At 40.7% G+C, this 23,196-nt stretch overlaps 2 protein-coding genes across 2 annotated transcripts; one reads left to right on the forward strand and one right to left on the reverse strand.

The window, feature by feature from the left end:
* Positions 1–649: 649 nt before the first annotated feature.
* On the reverse strand, positions 650–8,814 carry LOC143282176 (uncharacterized). The gene is made up of 2 exons (XM_076587744.1): positions 8,720–8,814; positions 650–5,964 (listed from the first exon to the last, which is right to left on the reverse strand). The coding sequence occupies exon 2, from the start codon at positions 5,939–5,941 to the stop codon at positions 4,637–4,639; it is 1,305 nt and encodes a 434-aa protein (XP_076443859.1). The 5' UTR covers positions 5,942–5,964; positions 8,720–8,814; the 3' UTR covers positions 650–4,636.
* A 228-nt stretch (positions 8,815–9,042) lies between these two features.
* On the forward strand, positions 9,043–21,854 carry LOC143282530 (kelch domain-containing protein 2-like). The gene is made up of 8 exons (XM_076588207.1): positions 9,043–9,384; positions 10,265–10,417; positions 11,512–11,642; positions 12,526–12,640; positions 14,854–15,006; positions 15,418–15,573; positions 16,814–16,987; positions 20,079–21,854. The coding sequence occupies exons 1-8, from the start codon at positions 9,186–9,188 to the stop codon at positions 20,114–20,116; spliced, it is 1,119 nt and encodes a 372-aa protein (XP_076444322.1). The 5' UTR covers positions 9,043–9,185; the 3' UTR covers positions 20,117–21,854.
* The last annotated feature ends 1,342 nt before the right edge of the window (positions 21,855–23,196 follow it).

Genomic DNA, 23,196 nt, shown 5'->3' on the forward strand with positions numbered 1-23,196 from the left:
TAGTATGTTCTTGTTTCTTGGTTGCTTTTTTTTTCTCCTCCTTGAGTTCTTCTTCTGTTTTGACAATGCAGTCCATGTTGTCAAGCCTGCATAATCATCAATTCTTATATGAATCTTTTTTTAAAATTTTTTAAAAAATTCTTTATATATATATATATATATATATATATATATATATATATATATATATATATATATATGTGTGTGTGTGTGTTTGTACATGATTCTAAACAATCCATTGATCTTGATCAAAATATACTGATCATAACTATGGCTTTTTATTTTTCCCATACCATCTCCATGATCTCGTGATCTACTTGAGCAAACCATAAACGCTTTGCAATCCTGCTCACAGGCAACTGTCATGGAATCTGGAAAGTTTGCAATCCTGCTGAAAATAGCAATACTGTGCCGAAAGCCATAGTGTTAAGTCATAATATGTTGTTTTTTTGTTTGTTTGTTTTCAAATTTTATTTCAAAGAGCATTTGTTATCAAGTAATTACTTGAGTTATCACAAGCAATAATAAATATTTTTTTTTTAAGTAGAAAAAAAACCCCCAAAACAACAAAAACCCCTAACATATATATATATATATATATATATATATATATATATATATATATATATATATATATAATTTCCACAATTTAATAAATAAGCAAATTAAATACATAAATAAATAAGCAACAAACAGAAAATAAATAACACAAAATTCAAAATGATAAATTCATCTTGAAAACTTATTTTAAACAAATCAATCAATTAAACAGATTGTATTTGTAAAGAAGCAATAAAAATGAAACAAAAGGGGAAACATCTTAAGTAAAAAATCAAATTCAAACACAAAAAGCAACACAATTTATACATTTTAAATAAACAGAAAAGAAATAACAAGAACTAAAACCTATCATCACTCACTGTCACTGATCAAAAAACAGTGTTGCCATTTGATTTAGGACTTGTAGTAGAAAGACAAAAACTACTTTCCCCAAATTACCATACTTCTGGTTAAATCACGTATATATATATATTTTGAAAATTAAATAGATGTTCACTTCAGAAGTTCATAAAAATACATTTCTCATTAGATGACACAAATATATATAACTTATCACAATTAAAATGCCATTTGTGACGGGCTGAATATTCAGAAGACAGACCTCAATGTGTGAACATTGAACTCATCTGAATCCACATTCCAATGACAAAAATGATTTTAAAGTTATCATACATGTTATAATACATATGGAAATAAATAAACTATACACAAAGACAGACACATAAGACAAAAAGTGACAGTGGTGCTAAGTGAAGCAAACACTGAAGTAGACACAGTGAAAGACGTCGAGACCAGAGGAAGGCAGTGGCAAAGCAAGGTTGGACTTGGACATGAACACAAGGGAGAGACGGAAGAAGAAAGGGAAGGGATGAGGATTGGGGGAGGGAGGGGGGGAAGAATTTATAAAGGGATAAAAGACAGGAGGGAGAAGGCATTGATAAATAATGAATCAGTTTGCCTTGGTTGAGGCAGACAGAGACGGTGACAGAAATGAGAAATGAAGAAGACAGTAGTTTTCACAGATGTTGTAACTTGCACTGTAACATCATCATGCAAGCTCTGTGTCAATGGTGTCGCACTGCTGATGGCCAATACCACAGCAGTCACTTAACAATGACTGACACAAGAACTCAGGACCACATTTTGTTACCATGGTGATATCTGAGCCATCCAAAGTCAACAGGCACACAGAACTCACAATTCAATAAGTAAAATTATTGCCAAACACATACCCACACATGTATGTAGGCATGTACACACACACACACACACTCATCTAAAACCACCTTTTTTGAAGTGAAAAGACATAATGTACCACACAGAGACACACACACATGCACACACACACACAGTATTTGCAGTAAAAAGACATTCATGTCTTCTTCTAAGCAGACTTCAGTGCCTGTGGCTGACTTTTCTACTACTACTACTTGTACCCAGATAAAAACTTCAATTCATAGATTAACAAAAAATTAAAATTTTTGTTGTTGCTAAATCAGTAAATGAAGGAAAGAATGACAGACTGAAACCCAAACCATGTTGACCATCATGAATGCTTGACTTTACCGACACTGACAAGATGCTAATAGCTGCCTCTCTTCCCCTACCTCCCTCTTCCCTCCACATCCTCTCCCTCTTTCTGCAGTCTTTCTCTCTCTCTTCCCATACACACAGTCACTTTGAGAGAGTTTATCATTTCTAACAATTTTAACTTTAAGCAAGCCCACACAGAGTGACACACACACACACACACACACACAGTCACACATACACAGAGTGACACACACACACAGTGACACACACACCATATACTATGATACAGCTCATTCTCTATCACCAGCATTACTGTGGCAACATTTTCAAGATCATAACATCAAACAGATAAGCAGAACATTTTCTCAAGCACACACACACACACACACACAAACTTACACTGAACTACACACGCTGAAATTAGCAGACCACAACATACATTCAATAACAATCATACACATGAATATTTCCTTGTATACTCTTTGCTGACATGGTACTCTAGACACTGTTGCTGCTGACAATACTGCTAAAGTACCAGTAGTCATAAAACCATTACATGGCCAATAATTCTGACAAAATGCTGCTCTCAGTCTCAACAAGATAATTCATCATTTATTTTCATGAATACAATAAAACTACATTTTTTTAATATAAGTTCTTATTCACAACTGACATTGACAATATTCAATTTCAAATTCAATCACAAAGTTCTATGTATACACACCAAAGGATTCCCCAAGACCTCTCTCGCACCCTCACATCATGAATTACACAGGACATCGACTGTCGCTGCTGCACCATAACGCTTCAATTCCAGATTCCGAATTAAGGCAGCTCTGAAGTGGCTCCATTAAACAGAAAGTTGATGCCTAGCACTAACAGAGATCTATATGTATTGCAAAATGTACTGAAACTGAAAACTATTTGACAAATACAACGAGAGAGAGAGAGAGAGAGAGAGAGAGAGAGAGAGAGAGAGAGTCCCTCTAAATTTATTCTAATAATTAAATTTACATAAATCAGCCCAATTCCTTTTCATTTAACAAAAATTAATGAAGAAAAGAGGAGAAGAAATATTCTGTACTATGCAGCAATCTCCAGTAGAGATCACTTATGTTTATAATTTTTTTAAAAACATATTCATTGTATTGACAATATTTACATTTTTACTGAAATCAAACTGAACTTGAAGCCGAGTTAAATTTCTTTTGAACTAAATTGAATCAAACAAATTTTGGAACTCTGTTTTTCTTTTTGTTTCAAATACAATGTTTATACATAGTGTTTTATGGTACTGACACTAGTGACAGCCATATTGTCTGTTCAGTCTTGAAGCAAGTTTCTTTCAATGTAAAAGTAATAAAATCTCAATCAGAAAAAAAGAAATAAATTTAGTGAGATTGGTTACTTATATCTGTACTAATGATATCAGATTAATTCCTTGATTAGTGATCAGATCTCTTTTAATAGTTTACATTAGCACTGTTTAAAAGAGCCAACAATTCCTGAGATACTTTGTTCATGCACACACGACACACACAATGACACTCATATTTACTTCACTATGTTTATCAATATCCAAACACAAACTTACCCAAGTCAATCCAAATCTAGTTCTCTTCACACACAAAGGATAATGTGAATGAAAATTGTGCAATAAAATTACTTCCCTTAGCCTACCAACAAAAAACCCAAAAACAAAAAAATAAAAGTGATCTTAAAAAAAAAGAAAAAAAAGAAGAAAATATATGTAATAACAGTAAACAAGATGTGAGAATGTGAGGATTCCAAGAACTCCACGAGGTGGTGGGGCGAGGGTTGGATGAGATGTCAACTTCTATCCAGTATGACAAACAGAAAACATTTAGACTGAAATGACAGACTGGTATAAAACTGTTAATGTTGAAGGAGAATGAAAAAACAGAGGACAACAATCATACTCTGAGATCAATGAAGATACTGAGTACTTTTGACAAATAACAAGTATCCCTTAAACAAACAACAACAACAAAAAAAGGGTGTGATCTGATAAGTGATACAGTTATCCTCAATATCTTCCAAAATGAAATGTGTGTCAGTGGCCTTTTCCAAGTCAGCTGAACTAATAAATATTATTTCGTAGAGAGTTGGGTAAGAATGGGTGCGGGAAAAGGAAAGATGCCTACAAAGTCTTACTTTCACTTCTCAGGCTGTGATCAATTCATTTTTCTCTGTACCATCACTCCCTTTACAACTACAGTGGCTGCTGTACTATACTCAGTACGAAGTTCATGCACTGTACAGGTAAATGTTTTCTGTTCTGTACACAGTTCACCTGTACAGGAGTTTCACGGTGTACACACATGAAGAACATCCCAGACCAAATGCAGTGAGTGAAGGAGAGGGGGAGAGGAAAGGTGCGCCACGCACACAAGGCTGGCTCACTCAGCGGACGACTACACAGGTCTACACACATCCACCGACAGCCAGCATGCTGCGAGTCCTTCACCAGGAACCTTCCCCCTTCAGTCCATGGCCTCCATGCGGTGGGCACAGGGTGGCATCAGTACATGGCCCAACCCGTCTTGTGCCTGCGACAGGAACACACCCCCTTGAGCACCTCCTCCAGTCGGTCCGAGGGCCGATGCTGCCAGTCGGGTTCGAGGTAGTGGTCGTTGATCTTGGTGAGCTTGGGGGCACCCTGGGCCAGCACGGTATGCAGACAGATGATGTTGACGTGCTCTGCCAGCACCAGCGGCCCATTCCAGGGGTGGCGCGCCACACGGAAGCGGCGCATGTTGGGCATGTTGAGGGCCTGCAGGTAGAAGCCGCGGCTCTGGGAGATGTCCAGGTACTGCAGGGACTTGTGGCCCATGGTGTACAGCAGCATTCCGTGGGCCGAGGGCGTCCATACCTCCAGCAGCAAGCGCGTCAAGTTGGGCACGGCTGCCAGGAAGTGGTCCAGGGACTGCTGGGGAAGGTGCTGGAACACAAAGTACTTCTCCACCACCAGGTTCTGCAGGCCCTTCAGCCGACCTAGGCAGGCGATGCTCGAGTCAGACCAGTCAAAGGGCAGCACCAAGGTGGAAATGCGGGGGGCCAGCCCTGTCAGCCGCTCAAACAACTGGATGAACAACCGCTGGCGGAAACGGTGTTTCTGCACCACCTCCTCACAGCGTGCCATTTCGTCTTCCCCCAACCACAGCGGTTCACTGGGCGTTTCCTTCCAGTTGACGTGAGCCACACGTAAGTCCCGACACAGGCACCGCGACAACAGGCGTTCTATCATCTGCAGGTATTTGGACTTGGAGTCCGAGATGTCAAACTTGAACTCCAGGTAATGCAAGATAGGACAGAGCCTTTCAACATGCTGAGCAAAAAGAAAGACGCGGCACTGAAAGCAACTGTAGCACTGGTCGGTGGGGGAGTGGGAAGCAGAGGGCAGACAGGACTGGGGCAGCTGGGAGAAGGACACACGGTCCCACAGGCTGGGACTGCGCAGGAGGTCGGCCCACTGCCGACACACCATAGCCGCTCGCCCCTTGTCCACATTGGGCAGGAAGGCGAAGATCTTGAGCTGCACCACAGTGGGCAGCAGCAGGATGGACAGGCAGCCCCATGCCTCGTCCTCCCCGCACCAACTCATGCGCGACGAGGAGTCCTCCTGCACTGGGGACGAGATGTCCGACACCAGAGGAAAGCTGGTGACGTGGTAGCGGTCAGGGCCGCTGTAGGCTCCGGCACCTCCGCCAGGCTGGGAGGTGGGAAAGGTGGGGGTGGAGGACACGGGCCGTTTCTTGGAGCCACGCTTCTTGTTCTTGCGGGTGGTCTTCCCCTTCGCTGACCCTGTGCGTGATGCCCCGTCCATTCTGTGACCTGTGACCCTCAGCACTGCAACCGAACACAACACATCACTGCATCTCTGTAACCTTTCTCTGTGTTCTGTACTGCAACCACTGACCACATATTACTGCATCTCCATATCTCTGTTACCTTTGTTTTCTGTATTTTCAATACTATTATAATTTATACAAGCAATACAAGGTCTGTTTCAGTTTCACGACTTTCGGTTTCTCAAGCAGGCATCATATCACTGCATTTGGACAAATACACTACATCACATTTACTAGGCCTGACCAGCAGCATAAACCAACATGCTTAGCCAGGCCTTGAGTGTACGCAAATATGTGTGTACCTATCAGAGTGGATTTCATTCACAGAATTTTGCCGAAGGACTACCCTTTTGTTGCCATGTGTTCTTTATCAGTGTGCCAAGTGCATGCTGCTCATGGGACCTCACTTTATAATTTCTACCAAATACCAGATGCACAGTTTGATTTTCCAGTCAAACTTGGGAGAAAGAGCAAAAGCAGGATTGATAATGATATTGTGGCACTGACAGTGATACACTACATGGCATCAACACAACTATTTATGTTTCAGTAATTATCTAACTGAACACTGGATGATGAAACAACCTGTCATAATATTTGCCTGGTGTTGAAATCTTGAATAAAATCTGTTATCTTCAAATGGAAATTATTTCAGTAAACTCAGAAAAATGAACATACCACAGACTGTCAAAATAATTTTGCAATGTTTTATGAGAAAGTGCATTGTATGTCATTGTTATGACATGAGTCTGCCTGTGTATGTCTGCCCATACTGTCATTGTAATTTTTTGTAATGCACTGGGCTCATTTTGAATCTGATGCTGCATGCAACTTGGGAGATGAACCACTGGATACATTACAACTGACAACTGGAAATGAGACTCAATCATTTTCAACCTGCACTACATTCAAGGATAAACCATTAACCTGGCATAGAAAGGTCATAAACAGTTATATCATTTTGATTTTTTAAAGAACTGCTGCAATTATTTTAAAATCTAATCAGAAACAAACCACTGCTGAAGTTATAAAAGCAAACACCTTTCTGACCGACCTTAAACCACGGCCTTAGTCACTAAGTCTGTCAACATTGTTTTTTGTTTTTTTTTGATTTCCTAATAAATCCTAACAGCAATTCTAATACAGCTGAGGACCATTTTAACAAGCTTCTGTTATTGTATTAATTAATGGTTTGTCTCAGGATGCACTGATAATGATTGCTTTGACTTTCATCTTGGTTAAGTTCAGCTTTATACATATCAGCATTAAAGTATGTCATACCCCTGAACAAGTCGAGTGTGGCAAATCAAAGCTTGATCAAGATGTGCAGATCCTATCAACTATCAAGTCAACTTGTCTTCTGCACACTGTTCTATAATTTGCATAATGTTACAATACATGCTGCCACTGTTGCCCAACTGAAACACCTCTAACAGGGCTAAGAAAGGGCTAAGAAAATGTAGGGTAAACTAAGACTGAGAATTTATAGTCTTATTTTTGTCTGAATACTGACAAAATCTACATTAACCTTCATTTGCTTTATTTTAAACTGTTTTTGCTATATAACTGTGCACATTATCAATTTTTTTCTTTTAATTAAACAGTGTGACTCTGCTGCAAACATTCAAATTTTACCAGTGCAATTAAAATAAGAAAAAAAGGAAATTTGATTCAATGTGTTTGAAGGACATTTCTAGGCCAATTCCAAAATTTGTTTAGAACACTGCAACACCAACCTAAGAAAAAATTCATTGGCTAACTGAATTGCACAAATATGGAATGCACTACCAACCAAAGTTAAACTTGCACAAAATACTAACACATTCAAAAATCTCCTCGACACCAATACCATCTTAAAAGAAAATATTTTTGGTCATGATGAATGAAAGCAAAGTTCTTGCTGAAGCATAATTGCATATCCCCCCCAACAACGACAAACAAACGAAGAAAATAAATAAATAAAATAAAAACTAGAAAAGAAAGAAGTGAAGATGAAGATTCAATGGGGACATAAAAAAGGCCGCGAGGTCTAGGCAGATGGCCTGCCGGTCCCTACAGTACTACTACTACTATTACTATAAAAGCAACAACAACAACAAAAATCATTAAACATTATTTGATTTATGGTTGTGAGTTCTGAGAAATCTGTTGTGGCTGATGCATGTTGTTTCCATAATCCATCTATCACTGATTGCTTTCACATGCATTCTTTATTTCCTGCATGGACATAAGGTGGTGGGCACAACAAGCAAGTCTGTATGTCAGCCTGGGAGATCAAAAAAAATATTATCCATGCACATTCTTCATGCCAAAAAATATATTTCTTTCATATACCTACTGATGTTGCTTTTCCACAATCACTTTTATATTTTCCACGACCCAAAACTTCTCTTGGAAAAAAAAAACGTTTGGAAATCGTGCTTTGCCATTGGTTAAATATCAGCACACGTCCTTTGCACTTGCAGTCGAGCACAAAAGACAATATGTATTTATCATATACACTGAATTCTTTCAAAATTATCGCACATAAAAAACCCTGCCTTACTAGTGACATCCATCACAACCAAGAAAAAAAATTATGTTCATTGCGATAGGGTCCAGAAAACAGGTCAGGAAAATGGAGGACATGGAATACAAAAAAATTCGATGCATGATTTTGACGTGATAGAGCACGCGCACATCAAGTGATGCTTGCTGACTAGCATGCATTACAAGCACCTGCGAAATAAAGGTTACCCGTATGTGCAGTTTACCTTATCGTCCTGATAACTTTGTCATTCATGGGACGGCTTTGTTACTATGTCAGTTTAGCGGTTCCCCTCTTTGTGCTGCTCGCACCTGTAAACCGGAAATTACGTTATCCTCTGCTGTTTTTCTCGTTCAAGGCCAAATCTCAAACCATACATATGTGATTGAAATTTGTAAATCCCATTATGTAAATGCGTGAAAAAATTAACACGAAATCTTAGATTAATAAATGGTTCAACAGCATTCAGGGTTTATAGTTTTCCCTCTATTACTACGATATAACGATATTTTCACATAATATCGTGATATTCAACTTCCGGTTGCAACATCCACCGCCAATAATCGCGGGAACTGCGAGGGCAGCTGAAAATATTTTGCTCAGTGACTAACGATCGAGAGTGTGACACAATATTACTGTCTTGTCATAGGTGGATAAACTGTAATTTCTGACAATCTAAGGTGCGGAAAAAAATGGAGACTCAAGCAAACGGTTCGTCACAACCAGAGAAAGTTGTCCACGTCAGGAAAGCGAAAACGGAGTTCACTTTCTCCCCACGAGAAGGTTGCGTGGCGTGCAGTGCGGGCCCAAAGGTCTTTTTGTTTGGAGGTGTTATTCAGAGCGACCATGCTGAACCCCAAGAAACAAATGAGCTGCTGGTATTCAATACGGGTAATTTATTCTTTTCTTTCCAAGCGTCTGTCTTTCTCAGTTTCTGTCTGGGTGTCTGTCTTGAACACCGCCAAGACTGACTGACTGTTTCTCACTCCCGAGGAAGGTGGCACAATGATTTCGGCGCTAATCTGCCAATGCAAGGCAACATCCACAAACTTTCCGGTTTCCCCCCAAAACCGAATGAGTTGTGTTCACAACTGAACACGGCGTGGAAGTTCACTTCGCCTGTCTTACAGGGAAGTGGAGGGAAGAAATGTGGTCAGAGAAACACTCAGAGATTTAGACTCAAACGCAGACAGTGGGTCAATGATGTTTTATTTTGATCAAAACTGCTGCCAGGCGAAGCACCGCCAATACACTAATACAGTATCCGTGAGGGTCTGGGTTTCACCTCCAGTTGTTTGTGGAACATTTCCCTTATAATAACATGATGAAAATTTGCATTGGCAAAAAACGCTCTGTGACTTTACACCCAGCTCATACTGTCAGTATAGGATTTAACCTGAATCTCAGTCTTCCTCTTTCTCTCAAATGGAAAATCACTGAACTGAGGGTATGACCATTTCGATGAGATGGTAAAGCAAGGTCCCATATGCATGTACTTAACTCATAAAGGAACCCTTGGCAACAAAAATGTCCCAGGCAAATTTCAGAAGAAAAATTCCCTGACAGGAAGAGAAATACACTTGGAGAAAAAAAGGGTGGTGATGCACTGTAGTGATGTACTCTTCCTGGGGAAAGCAGTTTGTGTTTCACACAGAGAAATCAGTTATAAAAAAAATGGAATGCAATACAAAAAACAAACAAAAAAAGATTCAGTCAAAAATGAGCATGAGGTATCACTGTCAGTGTTTTGTTTATTTCAATGTTGATGCAGAGACTGAAAGCTGGCAGAAAGTGGCAGCATCAGGATCGTTACCGCCTCCTCGAGCAGCAGCCTCTCTGGTGGCTGTTGGACTGAAGCTGTACCTGTTTGGGGGTCTGAGTCACATGACTGGCTGGTTTGATGACCTCTTCGTCTTTGACACAGGTTGGTTTTTTACTTCTGAGTTGTCAGCTATCACTGCACTATCAGTACCCTTTGGTCATTGTGTGTCAGTGTCAGTCTTTGCTTTGCCATTTATTTATTAATCAGTAATTATTAATTTTTGTAATCATACAACTGTGTTAACCCTTATTTCCTGAGCCACATCTGAGGATAAGTCATGATTATGCCCGATGGTTTCCAGATTAAAAAAAAAAAAGTGTAGTAGTAATTAGTATCAAACTATACAATTATCATTATGCAATCAGCAATGGACTTCTTTTATATATATATATTTTTTTTAACAATTTCAATATATATATATATATATAATATTTATATATATAGATAGATAGATAGATAGATAGATAGGAAAGGGCTGTTAAGCATGACATTTTAACTAATTAATGGATAGTTCTTCTAAAATGGATATTATTAATCAATAGAATTATATTTAAAATGATAGAGTGCTGGAGAGTCCCATGCTTACATGACTTATACAGATGCATCACATGATCTGTGTTCTTGAAGTTTATTGGTTCTCTGAAATTGTGAGCAATATGGGCGATCATGAGAGTCAGGACTTGTGAAACAGCAGGTTTCTTTGACTTTTTGCTTTATTTAAAAAAAAAAAAAAAAAAATGGTTTGCATGCATACGATCACACTTCATTGTACAGTGTTTGGCTGCAGTAATGGAAGCTATCAACTGAAGAAAGGGAGGATGGCACATATTTTCTGATTTTGTCCATGTTGATTGTCTTTGGTATTGCTTGTGATTTTGAATAAAAGTTAGATGCACATGCACAGGATTGCTGCAGAATTCTCCATGGTCTATTATCAAAGTTTGGTAGCTCTGACTTTACTGCCTGCAAAATGTTTTTACATAAAGTTTTATGCCACCAAAAAGAAAAAAAAAAAAAGAAGAAAAATCTGAAGCAATTCCACCCGAGTTTAATAATGTTCACACTGTTCAGTAGGTTTCTTCTTGACGTTCATATTTTAAATTTTAATCTGAATTTTTTTTTTTTACTGCAAACCTGATATTTGATCAGCTGTTCAGTCTGACTCTGATGCTAACTGCCATCTATCTGTCTTGCAGAGAACAGCACGTGGAAAGAGGTAGAAACAGAAGGCAACAAACCCAGACCCCGGGACAAACTTCAGGGTGTGGCCATAGGATCCAATATTTACTACTTTGGTGGCTTTGGCCCCAAAACTGCTCCCGAAGAGGTCAGCGTTGTTTCACATTGATTCAGTTTGAATTTTATTATTAATATTATTATTATTATTTTTAACAAATTAGTGTTGCTTTGGAGGCAGAAGTCTTTATTACTTATGTTGTGTATCATGTTTTTTTAAATGTAAGAAGTTTTTTTTCTATAACATAATTTAGAAGATTAATAAAATTAAAAAGACTGAAATTGAGAAGAGAAGACAACTAGTACTCTAAACTGAAATGTGTTAAATTTGTTTGCACGTGTCCAGTGCAACAATGCAAATGATAATGAAATCACCAAATCGAAGGTCATTTGTGTGCAAGAAAAAATAAAGTAAAAATTGTGATATAAAAGTATAGTGCAGACTTAAATGAATATTTATCAAGTAACAATTTTGTCCTGATTTCAAGATGTTGAGACTGAAAAGAGATTTGTCAGAAACAGTATTAATATCATGTTTTCAGGAGTCTAGAAGAGAAGAAAGGGGTCATGAGGCACTGTGACAGACTTGCCCATGGCTTTATGTTGATTTTTTGCTGAGTTGACAGTCAAGGCATGTGGCTGAGCTGAGCTGTATGTGCAGGCGTGTGTTTGAGCTGACAGTCTAGGTGTGTGTCTGAGCTGACAGTCTAGGTGTGTGGCTGAGTTGACAGTCTAGGTGTGTGGCTGAGCTGACAGTCTAGGTGTGTGGCTGAGCTGACTGTCTAGGTGTGTGGCTGAGCTGACAGTCTAGGTGTGTGGCTGAGCTGACTGTCTAGGTGTGTGGCTGAGCTGACAGTCTAGGTGTGTGGCTGAGCTGACTGTCTAGGTGTGTGGCTGAGCTGACAGTCTAGGTCTGTGGCTGAGCTGACTGTCTAGGTGTGTGGCTGAGCTGACTGTCTAGGTGTGTGGCACAGATGGACGAGGACTGGGAGGATGAGGAAGAGGAGGAGGAAGACGGGATACCTGAGGCGCAGGAGCAGGAAGGGGCGGAGTTTGGTTGGTTCAACGATCTCTTCGTTCTGGATACAGGTCAGTTTTGTACAGGTTTCAAAGCTAAAACTTAAAAAGAAATTTTTTTATTTTTATATCTGCTTGTGTTAAACCCAGACTCAAGGAGAATACATAGTAATTGTAGCAGTGCATTGATCCATTTTGTTTGTTCCTGAGGTTTTCATACAATTATTTTATTTGTTAATGTTATTGTGGGTTTTTTTTCTGTCTTTTTTTTTGTGGGTGTGTATGTTATTTTGTTTTGTTAGCAGTTAACGGCTGCAGACAAAGTAACTTGTTTACTTTTTTGTACCCCCTAACCAGTGACCATGAACAGGCTGAAGTGGTTTAGTTAGTAGGTACCTGCTGTAGGCTTTTTCAATAAGTTGTTGGAACTCTCTTGGAGTTGAACAATAAATGTCACATACCAATTTTATTAACTAAGTCAGTAGTGACAGGCAAGAAAGTACTGTCTTACTCATAGATATCGTAGGTCTTTTAACCCCTTGGCTGCCTATATCATCAGCGCAAGCATGTATGCTTCGCTGCCACAATGATGAGATAACTTGTCATCGAAATAATCTGACTTTTCCTTGGTTAGCATTGAGTTCGTTGATAAAAATACTGGTAGTTTTAGCTTGAGGAGTCTTTCTAGATTCTATTCATAGCTAGAAACCCCATCTACGTCATGAAACAGTCCATTATTTGAATGTTTTGGTTAGATTACTGCCGCAGTGTTTGCCTGGCTCTTCTCCTCGCTCACGCAACAAAATGTTGGACCCTGTGCTCAAGATATGCGATCGTGGTTGCATGAAACCAACCAAGATTGCTTTCTTCAGCTGATGCTCAGAAAGAATTGAAGTGTAAATTCGAAGGAGAAGACAGTGATGAACTTTTGTCGGACGATTTGATTGAAAATAAAGGGAGCAATGAAGAGACTTGCCAAGATACAACTATCAGTGAGTGATGCCGACTTTACAGCTGTAGCAGATGACAGAAAGTGACAAAATTTTTAGCAGGACACAGTGTGAGTGATTTTCTTGGCACTCAGCCAACGCGGTCGGATGAGAACTGGATGAATTGACCTTGTGTGAGAGGAGTGAAGAGGAGGGGATGGAGACCGAGGGAGTGTGGCCCCACATCCATATTATCACTTAGAGAGGTCACAATGCATTGTGTATGTTTCTCTCCCCTTTTTTTTTTTTGGTTGTGTTATCCATTTGTCCAGAAAATATGATATTTTAGTGCAAATTACCTGACCAATGTTTGTAGTTTGTTAAACTTTGTACACTTTGTACATATTTTACGACACTTAGTCTTAAATTTCATTATTTTTTATTGTGAAGTGCGGTGAGCCCCATCTGAGATGGGGGTACTGCGCTATATAAGCCTACATTTTATTATTATTATTATTATTATCATCATAAAAACGGCTCAGAAGTACAGCTTTCTTCCATGGTCAGTGGAACTGCTGAACAACCCATGTGTCCTGAGGAACATGGTTGGGTTGTATGGAGTGTCACTGTCAGTGACTGCCAGTGTATATTGTTTGCCATTATGTATGATGTCAGGATGGATGGGACCAGAAATGTGCGTGTGTGCTGTGTATGTTTAAATCTTATGAGGAAGTGGAGGAGGCGGCGGGTTGGCGTTGTTGAGAGGGCCAGGAGTAGAGGGCCCAGTGTCAGCGAATCGATTGCAATTGTGCCTTAATTTTAGCACGATTCCCCAATCGAGCTACATAATTATGTGACCTGGTTGGAGACATAATTTGACAAAAAAACAAGAATGCCAGAGAATCGACAGACAGGCAGAAAATATGAAAAAACTTGGCTGTATGAAGAGCACAGGAACAGGAGTCATGATGGCTGCCGGAAAAAGAGGGCGCTAGCCAGGGGGACAAAGGGGAGGTTACCTACTTCCGGGAGGTTATCGGACGTAGTACTTACGTTTTCTCCGCATAGGCGGATAGTAGTTTGCATAGGACAGGAATGTCAGACCCCTGCCAGAGTCTGCACCAGTTGGGTCGCGGTAAGTATGTTATTTAAACGTAATTTTAGATAGAAAATTTCCTTTTTATTGTATTGATCTGTAGTAATAAAATACTTCTATGATTTCTTATATTTAATTTTTACATTAAATTCATTTGACTTTATGTTTCTTTTGATTATCTTTATCCACAGTGTAATTACTCATGTAAGATATTAAAGTACACATGACCTGATTTATTTGCTGTTTCTTTCCCTGACCAGTGAACCTGAAGTGGAGCCAGCCTCTACAGATGAACCTGGGTGTTCCCACCCCTCGTGCCGCTCACGGGATGTGTGCCATTGGTTCAAACCTCTACATCTTTGGGGGCCGTGACTTTGAGGACCGGCAAAATGACCTGCACTGTTTTGATGTTTGTGAGTCCAGGGTGATTGGGCTAGGACTGTGTGTGTGTGTTAGTGATTTATATATCTTAAAATTTGATCATTTTAACATGTCTTTTTCAGACCTGATGTGGCGGTGAGTGGCTGGCTTGGCTATAAGCAACATAAATATGTATGATGGAAAGTGCTCATTTTGAGATGTCTTACTGTTACGTGCTTTGAGCCTTCTGATCGTTAAGAAAAAGTGCAGTGTAAATAAAATCTATTATTGTTATTGTTGTTGCTGTTGTTATTATTAACCATGATTGTGGTATATTGTTGGGTAAAAGTTCAATATAAACAGAAGCATTTCTTTTTGACCACAAGTGGTATGGTGTGTTGACAGAGAAGACTGCAATAAAATCTGTCAGTGTTGACCAGGAGTAGCGTTGTGTGTTGGAACAGCGACTCGCAAGTGGAACCTGGAGCTGAAGAGTGAGGGTGTGGTGCCCCAGCCTCGATCCTTCCACACCGTGTGTGCTGCTGGCGGCCAGGTGGTGGTGGTGGGGGGCAGGGGGAGGAACAACTGCCACTTTGCCGACATCTGTTTGTATGACTGTGGTGAGTCATTGTCTGTATGGCTGTGGTGAGTGTGTATCTGTATGACTGTGGTGTGTCAACGTCTTTATGACTGGTGAGTGTTTCGTCATCTGTCTGTATGACTGGTGAGTGCGTCATCGTCTGTATGACTGCTGAGTAGTCATCTGTCTGTATGATTGGTGAGTGTGTCGTCATCTGTCTGTATGACTGTTGAGGGTGTTGTCATCTGTCTGTATGACTGGTGAGTGTGTCATCGTCTGTATGACTGGTGAGTGCGTCATCGTCTGTATGACTGGTGAGTGCGTCATCGTCTGTATGACTGGTGAGTGTGTTGTCATGTTTCTGTATGACTAGTGAGTATGTCATCTTGTGTCTGTATGACTAGTGAGTGTGTCATCATCTGTCAGTATGACTATGTAGAGTGTGTTGTTATGTCCGTATGACTGTTGAGTGTCGTCTGTCTGTATGACTGTGGTGAGTGTGTCATCATCTGTGTATGACTGGTGTGTCATCATTTGTCTGTGGTGAGTGTGTCATTTGTTCGTATGACTGTGGTGAGTGTGTCGTCATCTGTCTGTATGACTGGTGAGCGTGTCGTCTGTATGACTGGGGTGAGTCAGTGTGTCATCATCTGTCTGTATGACTATGGTGAGTGTGTGGTCATCTGTCTGACTATGGTGAGTGTGTCGTCAGTTTGCCATCATCTGTCTGTATAGTCAGACACATATTCAGTGCATGCACCATTCTCACAAAGCATGATCTCGCTTGCTTCAGTGAACTGTTGATACCTTTGGTGTACGTTTTTTTTTACTGTAGAGGCTTGAACACATTTTGTTGCCTTAACTCTCTCCATACGAACGGCGAAAGAGACAACGTTAACAGCATTTCACCCCAATTACCATCATCAAAATATTGCAAGCGGAAGGCTCTTATACTGAAGAGGTGAATGTTGACAAAGAATACCACAATTCTGACGACGGAAGCTAAAGGTTGGGTCATTCAGACACCCACTGGACATCCGAGGGGTCTGTGTAGAGGAGAAGAGGGGACTGGCCGTACTGAGTTAAGATTCCCAGATATATTGAACATTGATATCGGAATATCAGCAGATCTCTTTAGTCAACTTTGCAGTAGACAAACTATTTATTCAGGTATTGTTCGGATTTGAAAATTTTCAGGCTGGCCTAAAAAAAAAAGTAGAATTTTGTTTTCTCATGTGTGGGAACCCAGTAAATGAAACACTAATGTGGGCTGTTTGCAGAGAAAGGCCAGTGGACCCAGCCACGCCTGGAGGGCGTTGCCATGGAAGCCAGGGGGCAGCATGTGGCGGTGGTGGTGGGGAAGGTGGTGGTAGTGTTTGGGGGGACGGGGGAGTTCAGCAGTGAGACCATGCAGTGCCAGCGGTTCTACACAGACACTTTGCTCATCTCCACAGGTGAGGCACACATTGGTAGCTGTTCTTCACACTTTGCTCATCTCCACAGGTGAGGCACACACTGGTAGCTGTTCTACACACTTTGCTCATCTCCACAGGTGAGGCACACATTGGTAGCTGTTCTTCACACTTTGCTCATCTCCACAGGTGAGGCACACATTGGTAGCTGTTCTTCACACTTTGCTCATCTCCACAGGTGAGGCACACATTGGTAGCTGTTCTACACTGCTCATCTCCACAGGTGAGGCACACATTGGTAGCTGTTCTACGCACTTTGCTCATCTCCACAGGTGAGGCACACATTGGTAGCTGTTCTACGCACTTTGCTCATCTCCACAGGTGAGGCACACATTGGTAGCTGTTCTACACACTTTGCTCATCTTCACAGGTGAGGCACACATTAGTAGCTGTTCTACACAGACACTTTGCTCATCTCCACAGGCGAGGCACACACTGGTTGCTGTTCTACACACTTTGCTCATCTCCACAGGTGAGGCACACACTGGTTGCTGTTCTACACACTTTGCTCATCTCCACAGGTGAGGCACACATTGGTATCTGTTCTACACAGACACCTTGCTCATCTCCACAGGTGAGGCACACATTGGTAGCTGTTTACACACTTTGCTCATCTCCACAGGTGAGGCACACATTGGTAGCTGTTCCACACTTTGCTCATCTCCACAGGTGAGGCATACATTGGTAGCTGTTCTACACACTTTGCTCATCTCCACAGGTGAGGCACACACTGGTTGCTGTTCTACACAGACACCTTGCTCATCTCCACAGGTGAGGCACACATTGGTAGCTGTTCTACACAGACACCTTGCTCATCTCCACAGGTGAGGCACACATTGGTAGCTGTTCTACACCCTTTGCTCATCTCCACAGGTGAGGCATACATTGGTAGCTGTTCTACACACTTTGCTCATCTCCACAGGTGAGGCATACATTGGTAGCTGTTCTACACACTTTGCTCATCTCCACAGGTGAGGCACACACTGGTTGCTGTTCTACACACTTTGCTCATCTCCACAGGTGAGGCACACATTGGTAGCTGTTCTACACAGACACCTTGCTCATCTCCACAGGTGAGGCAGATATTGGTAGCTGTTCTACACACTTTGCTCATCTCCACAGGTGAGGCACACATTGGTAGCTGTTCTACACAGACACTTTGCTCATCTTCACAAGTGAGGCAGATATTGGTAGCTGTTCTACACAGACACTTTGCTCATCTCCACAGGTGAGGCACACATTGGTAGATGTTCTACACAGACACTTTGCTCATCTTCACAAGTGAGGCAGATATTGGTAGCTGTTCTACACACTTTGCTCATCTCCACAGGTGAGGCACACATTGGTAGCTGTTCTACACACTTTGCTCATCTCCACAGGTGAGGCACACATTAGTAGCTGTTCTACACACTTTGCTCATCTCCACAGGTGAGGCACACATTAGTAGCTGTTCTACACACTTTGCTCATCTCCACAGGTGAATCACATATTGGTGGCTGTGTTCTCCAGCAGTTCCTGTATGATAGCCTTGTCTGACTATGACCATCAGAACAGCAGCAGAGGCAGCTGCTGTCCCAGCTATTTGGGCTAGAATTCGATTATAGTGGAGAGAGTCTTGCGCAAGTTACATCTCCACTCTCTGGGTTTAGAGGGTTTTAGGACAGTCGGTTATGGGATGTTTCCCAAATGCCAACTGGCCCCCAAGGTTGCAGCACTAAGAGCCAGTGCAATCTTGCCTCCTAGAGTAGCACTAAGAGCCAGTGCAATCTTGCCTCAGGTTAGAGAGTCATAGTCCTTCACAGAAGACTAAGCTGTAAATGACTTCCCATTGTAATGGAGAAATCATTTGAACGTAACAGCTGTCACTTTGCTGTTGGCCCAAATGACAATCTGTGATATAAGCTGAGTGTTGGGCCTAACTGTAATTATGATAACAGTACATTGATTGGCATTTTCAAAACTCACAAAGCGCTTTACAATGACATGTTAGACACAAAGCAGATAAGAACACACACTCAAAGAGGCACTCTCCACCAGAGAGACGTTTATGCGTGTTCACATGTGAAAGAAATAGATGAGGATCCATTCATTGATCTTTCTCTTTGATTTCTTTCCTTACATGTACATCTTAGTCCTTTTGCTTTTTGTATTGATATCATGCTGTCTTTTTGCTCTCTCTTTTATTTTATCCCCAAAACTGCTTGGACCCTGATGAAATAAGAATGAATTAAAGCGCAAGCATTACTTTATGCTTACTTTTAAAATGTGAAATTAATTTGCTGAACAGTATAATTGGATCATAAAAGAAGTCCAAATGAAGAATGACATTCTGACCTGTAATCTTAGTTTTATCATGGTGAGATTACAGCCCTCACTGACGAGCGTACTCGTCAGCTGCAGTCGTGGTCAGATGGTGTTAGATCTCATTTCACTTGCTGTTCTTATGCACGTCTTATTCCATTGCACTCATTGTTCTCCGGCAGTTTTCTGCTTTTGTACACACACTGTAGGGATTCATAGGCATCATAGACTGAAACTATGAAAGTATGAAATAGTAAAACTTTGAACTGTATTGAAAACGAAGAAGAAAAAATATACTTGTATACAATTATAACACTATATAGTGTATACAGTTATAACACTATATTCATATGAAATTAGATGTGTGTTTGATCTTCTGTTATAAGATTATATATCACTGGGGTTGGGCGTGTCCACTGTGTGTACAGAGATACTGTCATATGCCTCATCACTCCTACTGTCATTTTGTCTGAGTTAACTCTTTTCTCATACTGGCAAGGAAAGCTGAGGCTACCACATCTGATTAGATGTGAAAAAAATCTGATAACAGAGAATGTTAAAACATTATTCAAATCTTTTTAGAGTAAGATAAAACTTCACTTTTAAGAAAAAAGATTTTTTTTTATGCTGCTGGATGAAATGGGCAACAATTCCCTTGTTATTTACGTAAGTGTGGGATTTTACATGTTTGGCCTTTTTTTTACCCAGCCATTGAGGCAGTTATACTCAATTTTCAGGGGTTGATGTTAGTGTGTTTTGCTGTGTGTTGCAGAGGAGCTGTGTGGCCCAGTGGTCAATGGAAATGCTTAGTGCCCTTCCTTCCATCGATCGATCCCCTCCCCCAACGTGCATGGTGTGTGTGACGCTGCGTGTGGGACACCTGCTTTGGTCTGCTGTCATGGGGCTGGCTGAAGTTGTCATCTCATTCATCTTGAGGGCATTAAGGGCATGGGGCTGGTTTTCCTGTGAAGCATAAACATACATCCCTGACTCTTTGAAATTGGAGGACAGTCTCTGGGACATAAAAGATTTCCAGAACAAGCATGAAAAGAGTGATAATCCTGTATCAGAGCTTCAGTGTGATGCTGTGATCATCTACTACAAAGAAGAGTTGCTACCCTTCAAAACCTTGTCCAGAACCCTGAACAGTCATGATAGAAACCTACACAATTATGGCAGAATGTATGCATACTTTTGTATCTGTGTGGCAGAGCAGATTTGATTAGAATGTGCATTATTAGAGTGACCCTCAGAAGATAGTATGGGACCCTCCACGGTAAGCTCAGAGATTAGAATGTGCATTATTAGAGTGACCCTCTGAAGATAGTCTGGGACCCCCCACGGTAAGCTCAGAGATTAGAATGTGCATTATTAGAGTGACCCTCTGAAGATAGTCTGGGACCCCCCACGGTAAGCTAGGAGAGTCCCTGGGAGCCCCAATATTTTTAACTGATCTGAAGCCCTGTGTGGTTGGCTGGTACCACTGACGCACTTGGACGTAACACAGAGATATTGATATGGAGATTGTCATGGTTGTTGATTGATAAGGATCCAGTGTGAACAGACATGGCTGGTTCCTGGTTCAGTGAGGTGGTTCACATGGCTGTGGTGACAGCACTAGTGTTGCTCCAGGTTGCCGAAGGTGTGGAGCTTAAATTTGGGTCAGATTGCCACAGACCCTTCAGATTGTTTGTAGTTACAGTAGGAAAGGGATTGCTAGAGGAGGGGACGGACCCTGCCATGACAGTGCTGTTGTGATTTCGTTAGAGCTGTAAGCAACATGACTGTCAGGACACAGTCAGTGACTTTTGCATGATCTGATTTGCTTGTTTTAAATGGTAGTCAGGACAGTCAGTGATTTTTGCATGACCTGACTTGCTTGTTCCAGCAAGTCGTTGATGGTAGAATGCAAATAACTTCAGGTATACGGTTTTACTGTAGTTGGTTTTACTTTGAATGTAGTGTCTGTACAGTACTTGAGATGTTACGCTTTCTGAGTGACAGGAATGATTGATTGGCACCTGATCAGATTTTCGTCTTGGTGATGACGGATTTCATTGACTGTCACTTTCTATACTTGTTTTTAGTTGTGAAAAAAAACATGTCATGCAGTTATTGCATGGTGGTTAGAGAAACAAAACTGTCATGATTGTTTGTGTGTCTGCTGTGTGTGTGACGTGAGCATGTTTCTCCCCCTGAACTTTGAAAACAAAGCTAGAGGCAGGAGAAATAAACATGTGAGCCTGCAAAGAAAATAAAACAAAAACAAAAATATATGCATATGCAGTTATTAATTGCAAGCAATATATTGTTTTAAATTTGACTTTGTCTTTATTTATTTGTAATTTTGAATTACTCTGGTAATTATGCGAACAAACTTGCATGCATATGTATGGAATGTAATGTATGTCTTTTAAATCATGTAAATTGCTGACAGACTGCACCTGTTTGAATGATGTTGTTGATGATGGAGGAGCTGTTCAGTTTGTGTGTGACCCAGTGGGCTGCAGCACTCTGATAAACACAATAAAATGAGCTGTGTAATGACTACTGACTGTTCTGTGAGGAGTGAGTGAATGTCAGTGAGAATTGTGCTTTTGTCAGAAAACAGTAGTGAAAGCATACATTGCAAGTTTTCTTGTGCTGTGAAATACCACATGTATGTTGTATGTTAAAGGGCCAAGGTTCGTAGGATCCTTTTAAGTCCTTTTAAGTCCTTAGGAATTGGATTTTTTTGGTCAAAAGGCCTTTTAAGTGCTTTGATTCAGCAAGTTGGTCCTTTTAACTCATCAGGAGGTCCTTTTAATTTTTGAAAGGTACTGTTAAGTCCTGTTTTATGAAGAGAAAGAGACTTGAGAATGAAACTGAAACACCTTCGACATCAAAACCGCAAGTTGCAAAGCGCGTTGAAAGATGCCGACGCGATCGTCTGAAACTCAGTACTTACTGTAGGAGGATACAGCCTATAGGCCTAGGCCCTAACAGTAGTGCGCTTTCTGCTCAGTGGCAGACGCGAAGCGTGGTACAGTGGCTGTGAGTCACGCCTGCTGCTGCTGCTTTGCTTGGGCCTAGCCTACAGTGACGTGAATTGCAAAGACTAAATACGACAGTCAAATGGGATTAGCTGTTCTTCCGTTTATGAGAGGTAAGTGTCTGCTGTTCTGCATGTCAAATAGATTGGGGTGTACTGTAAAGTCATGTCGGCAAAGGTCCTTTTAAACTGATTTGAGGTCCTTATAAAGTCCTTTAAAGGTCCTTTTTTGGCTTCATGCCCACCACCTGGGAACCCTGGTAAAAAAAACCCCCAACCTTTCCAGTCTGGACACTGAAGTTTAGACCACATGTTCCATTCTTGGACAGATGCCTTTAAACTTTCTCAGCTACTGAAAAACATTAATTTGTAAAAACAAGGGATCACTCCCACTCTGAAGCAAGAACAAGTCCGCTCTGATTTTTTCATGAAATTTTATTGTGATGATTTAGGAAGCAGTTAATAAAGCATTTGAAATGTACAAAGAAAGATGCAATGGAAAAGCAATGTACATATTCATGGAAGATGTGGGATCACAACAAGCCTGAAAGTCAACAGAATAAATAATGTCACAGGTATAATTTATGTCAGAGGAATACTTAACATGCAGTTGCTGAATCTTAGACAAAAGTCTTAAAGGCGCTTGTGATCATAGATAACAGCTGGGAAGTTGGGTGGTGTACCAGTTCAAGTACAAAATGAAATGTTACTGGTTGGGAAAGAAAAAAAAATTGAGGTGTGTACTATTAAATCTGTTTGGAAGCTGAACATGACAAATTCACTGTCAAATGACATGCCTTTTCAGCTCTAAAAAATATGTATACTTCTACAGGAACTAGGGTATTGACTCGTTAGCATA

The sequence above is a fragment of the Babylonia areolata genome, chromosome 5 (assembly GCF_041734735.1).
Source record: "Babylonia areolata isolate BAREFJ2019XMU chromosome 5, ASM4173473v1, whole genome shotgun sequence".
NCBI classification, from domain to species: domain Eukaryota; kingdom Metazoa; phylum Mollusca; class Gastropoda; order Neogastropoda; family Buccinidae; genus Babylonia; species Babylonia areolata.

Bases quoted from the DNA above. Each gene is read 5' to 3' on its own strand.
- LOC143282530 (XM_076588207.1), top strand. From the start codon at position 9,186: ATGGAGACTCAAGCAAACGGTTCGTCACAACCAGAGAAAGTTGTCCAC. The intron at 12,641-14,853 runs GTCAGTTTTGTA...TTCCCTGACCAG, and splicing joins TCTCTTCGTTCTGGATACAG to TGAACCTGAAGTGGAGCCAG. The intron at 15,574-16,813 runs GTGAGTCATTGT...GGCTGTTTGCAG, and splicing joins CATCTGTTTGTATGACTGTG to AGAAAGGCCAGTGGACCCAG.
- LOC143282176 (XM_076587744.1), bottom strand. From the start codon at position 5,941: ATGGACGGGGCATCACGCACAGGGTCAGCGAAGGGGAAGACCACCCGC.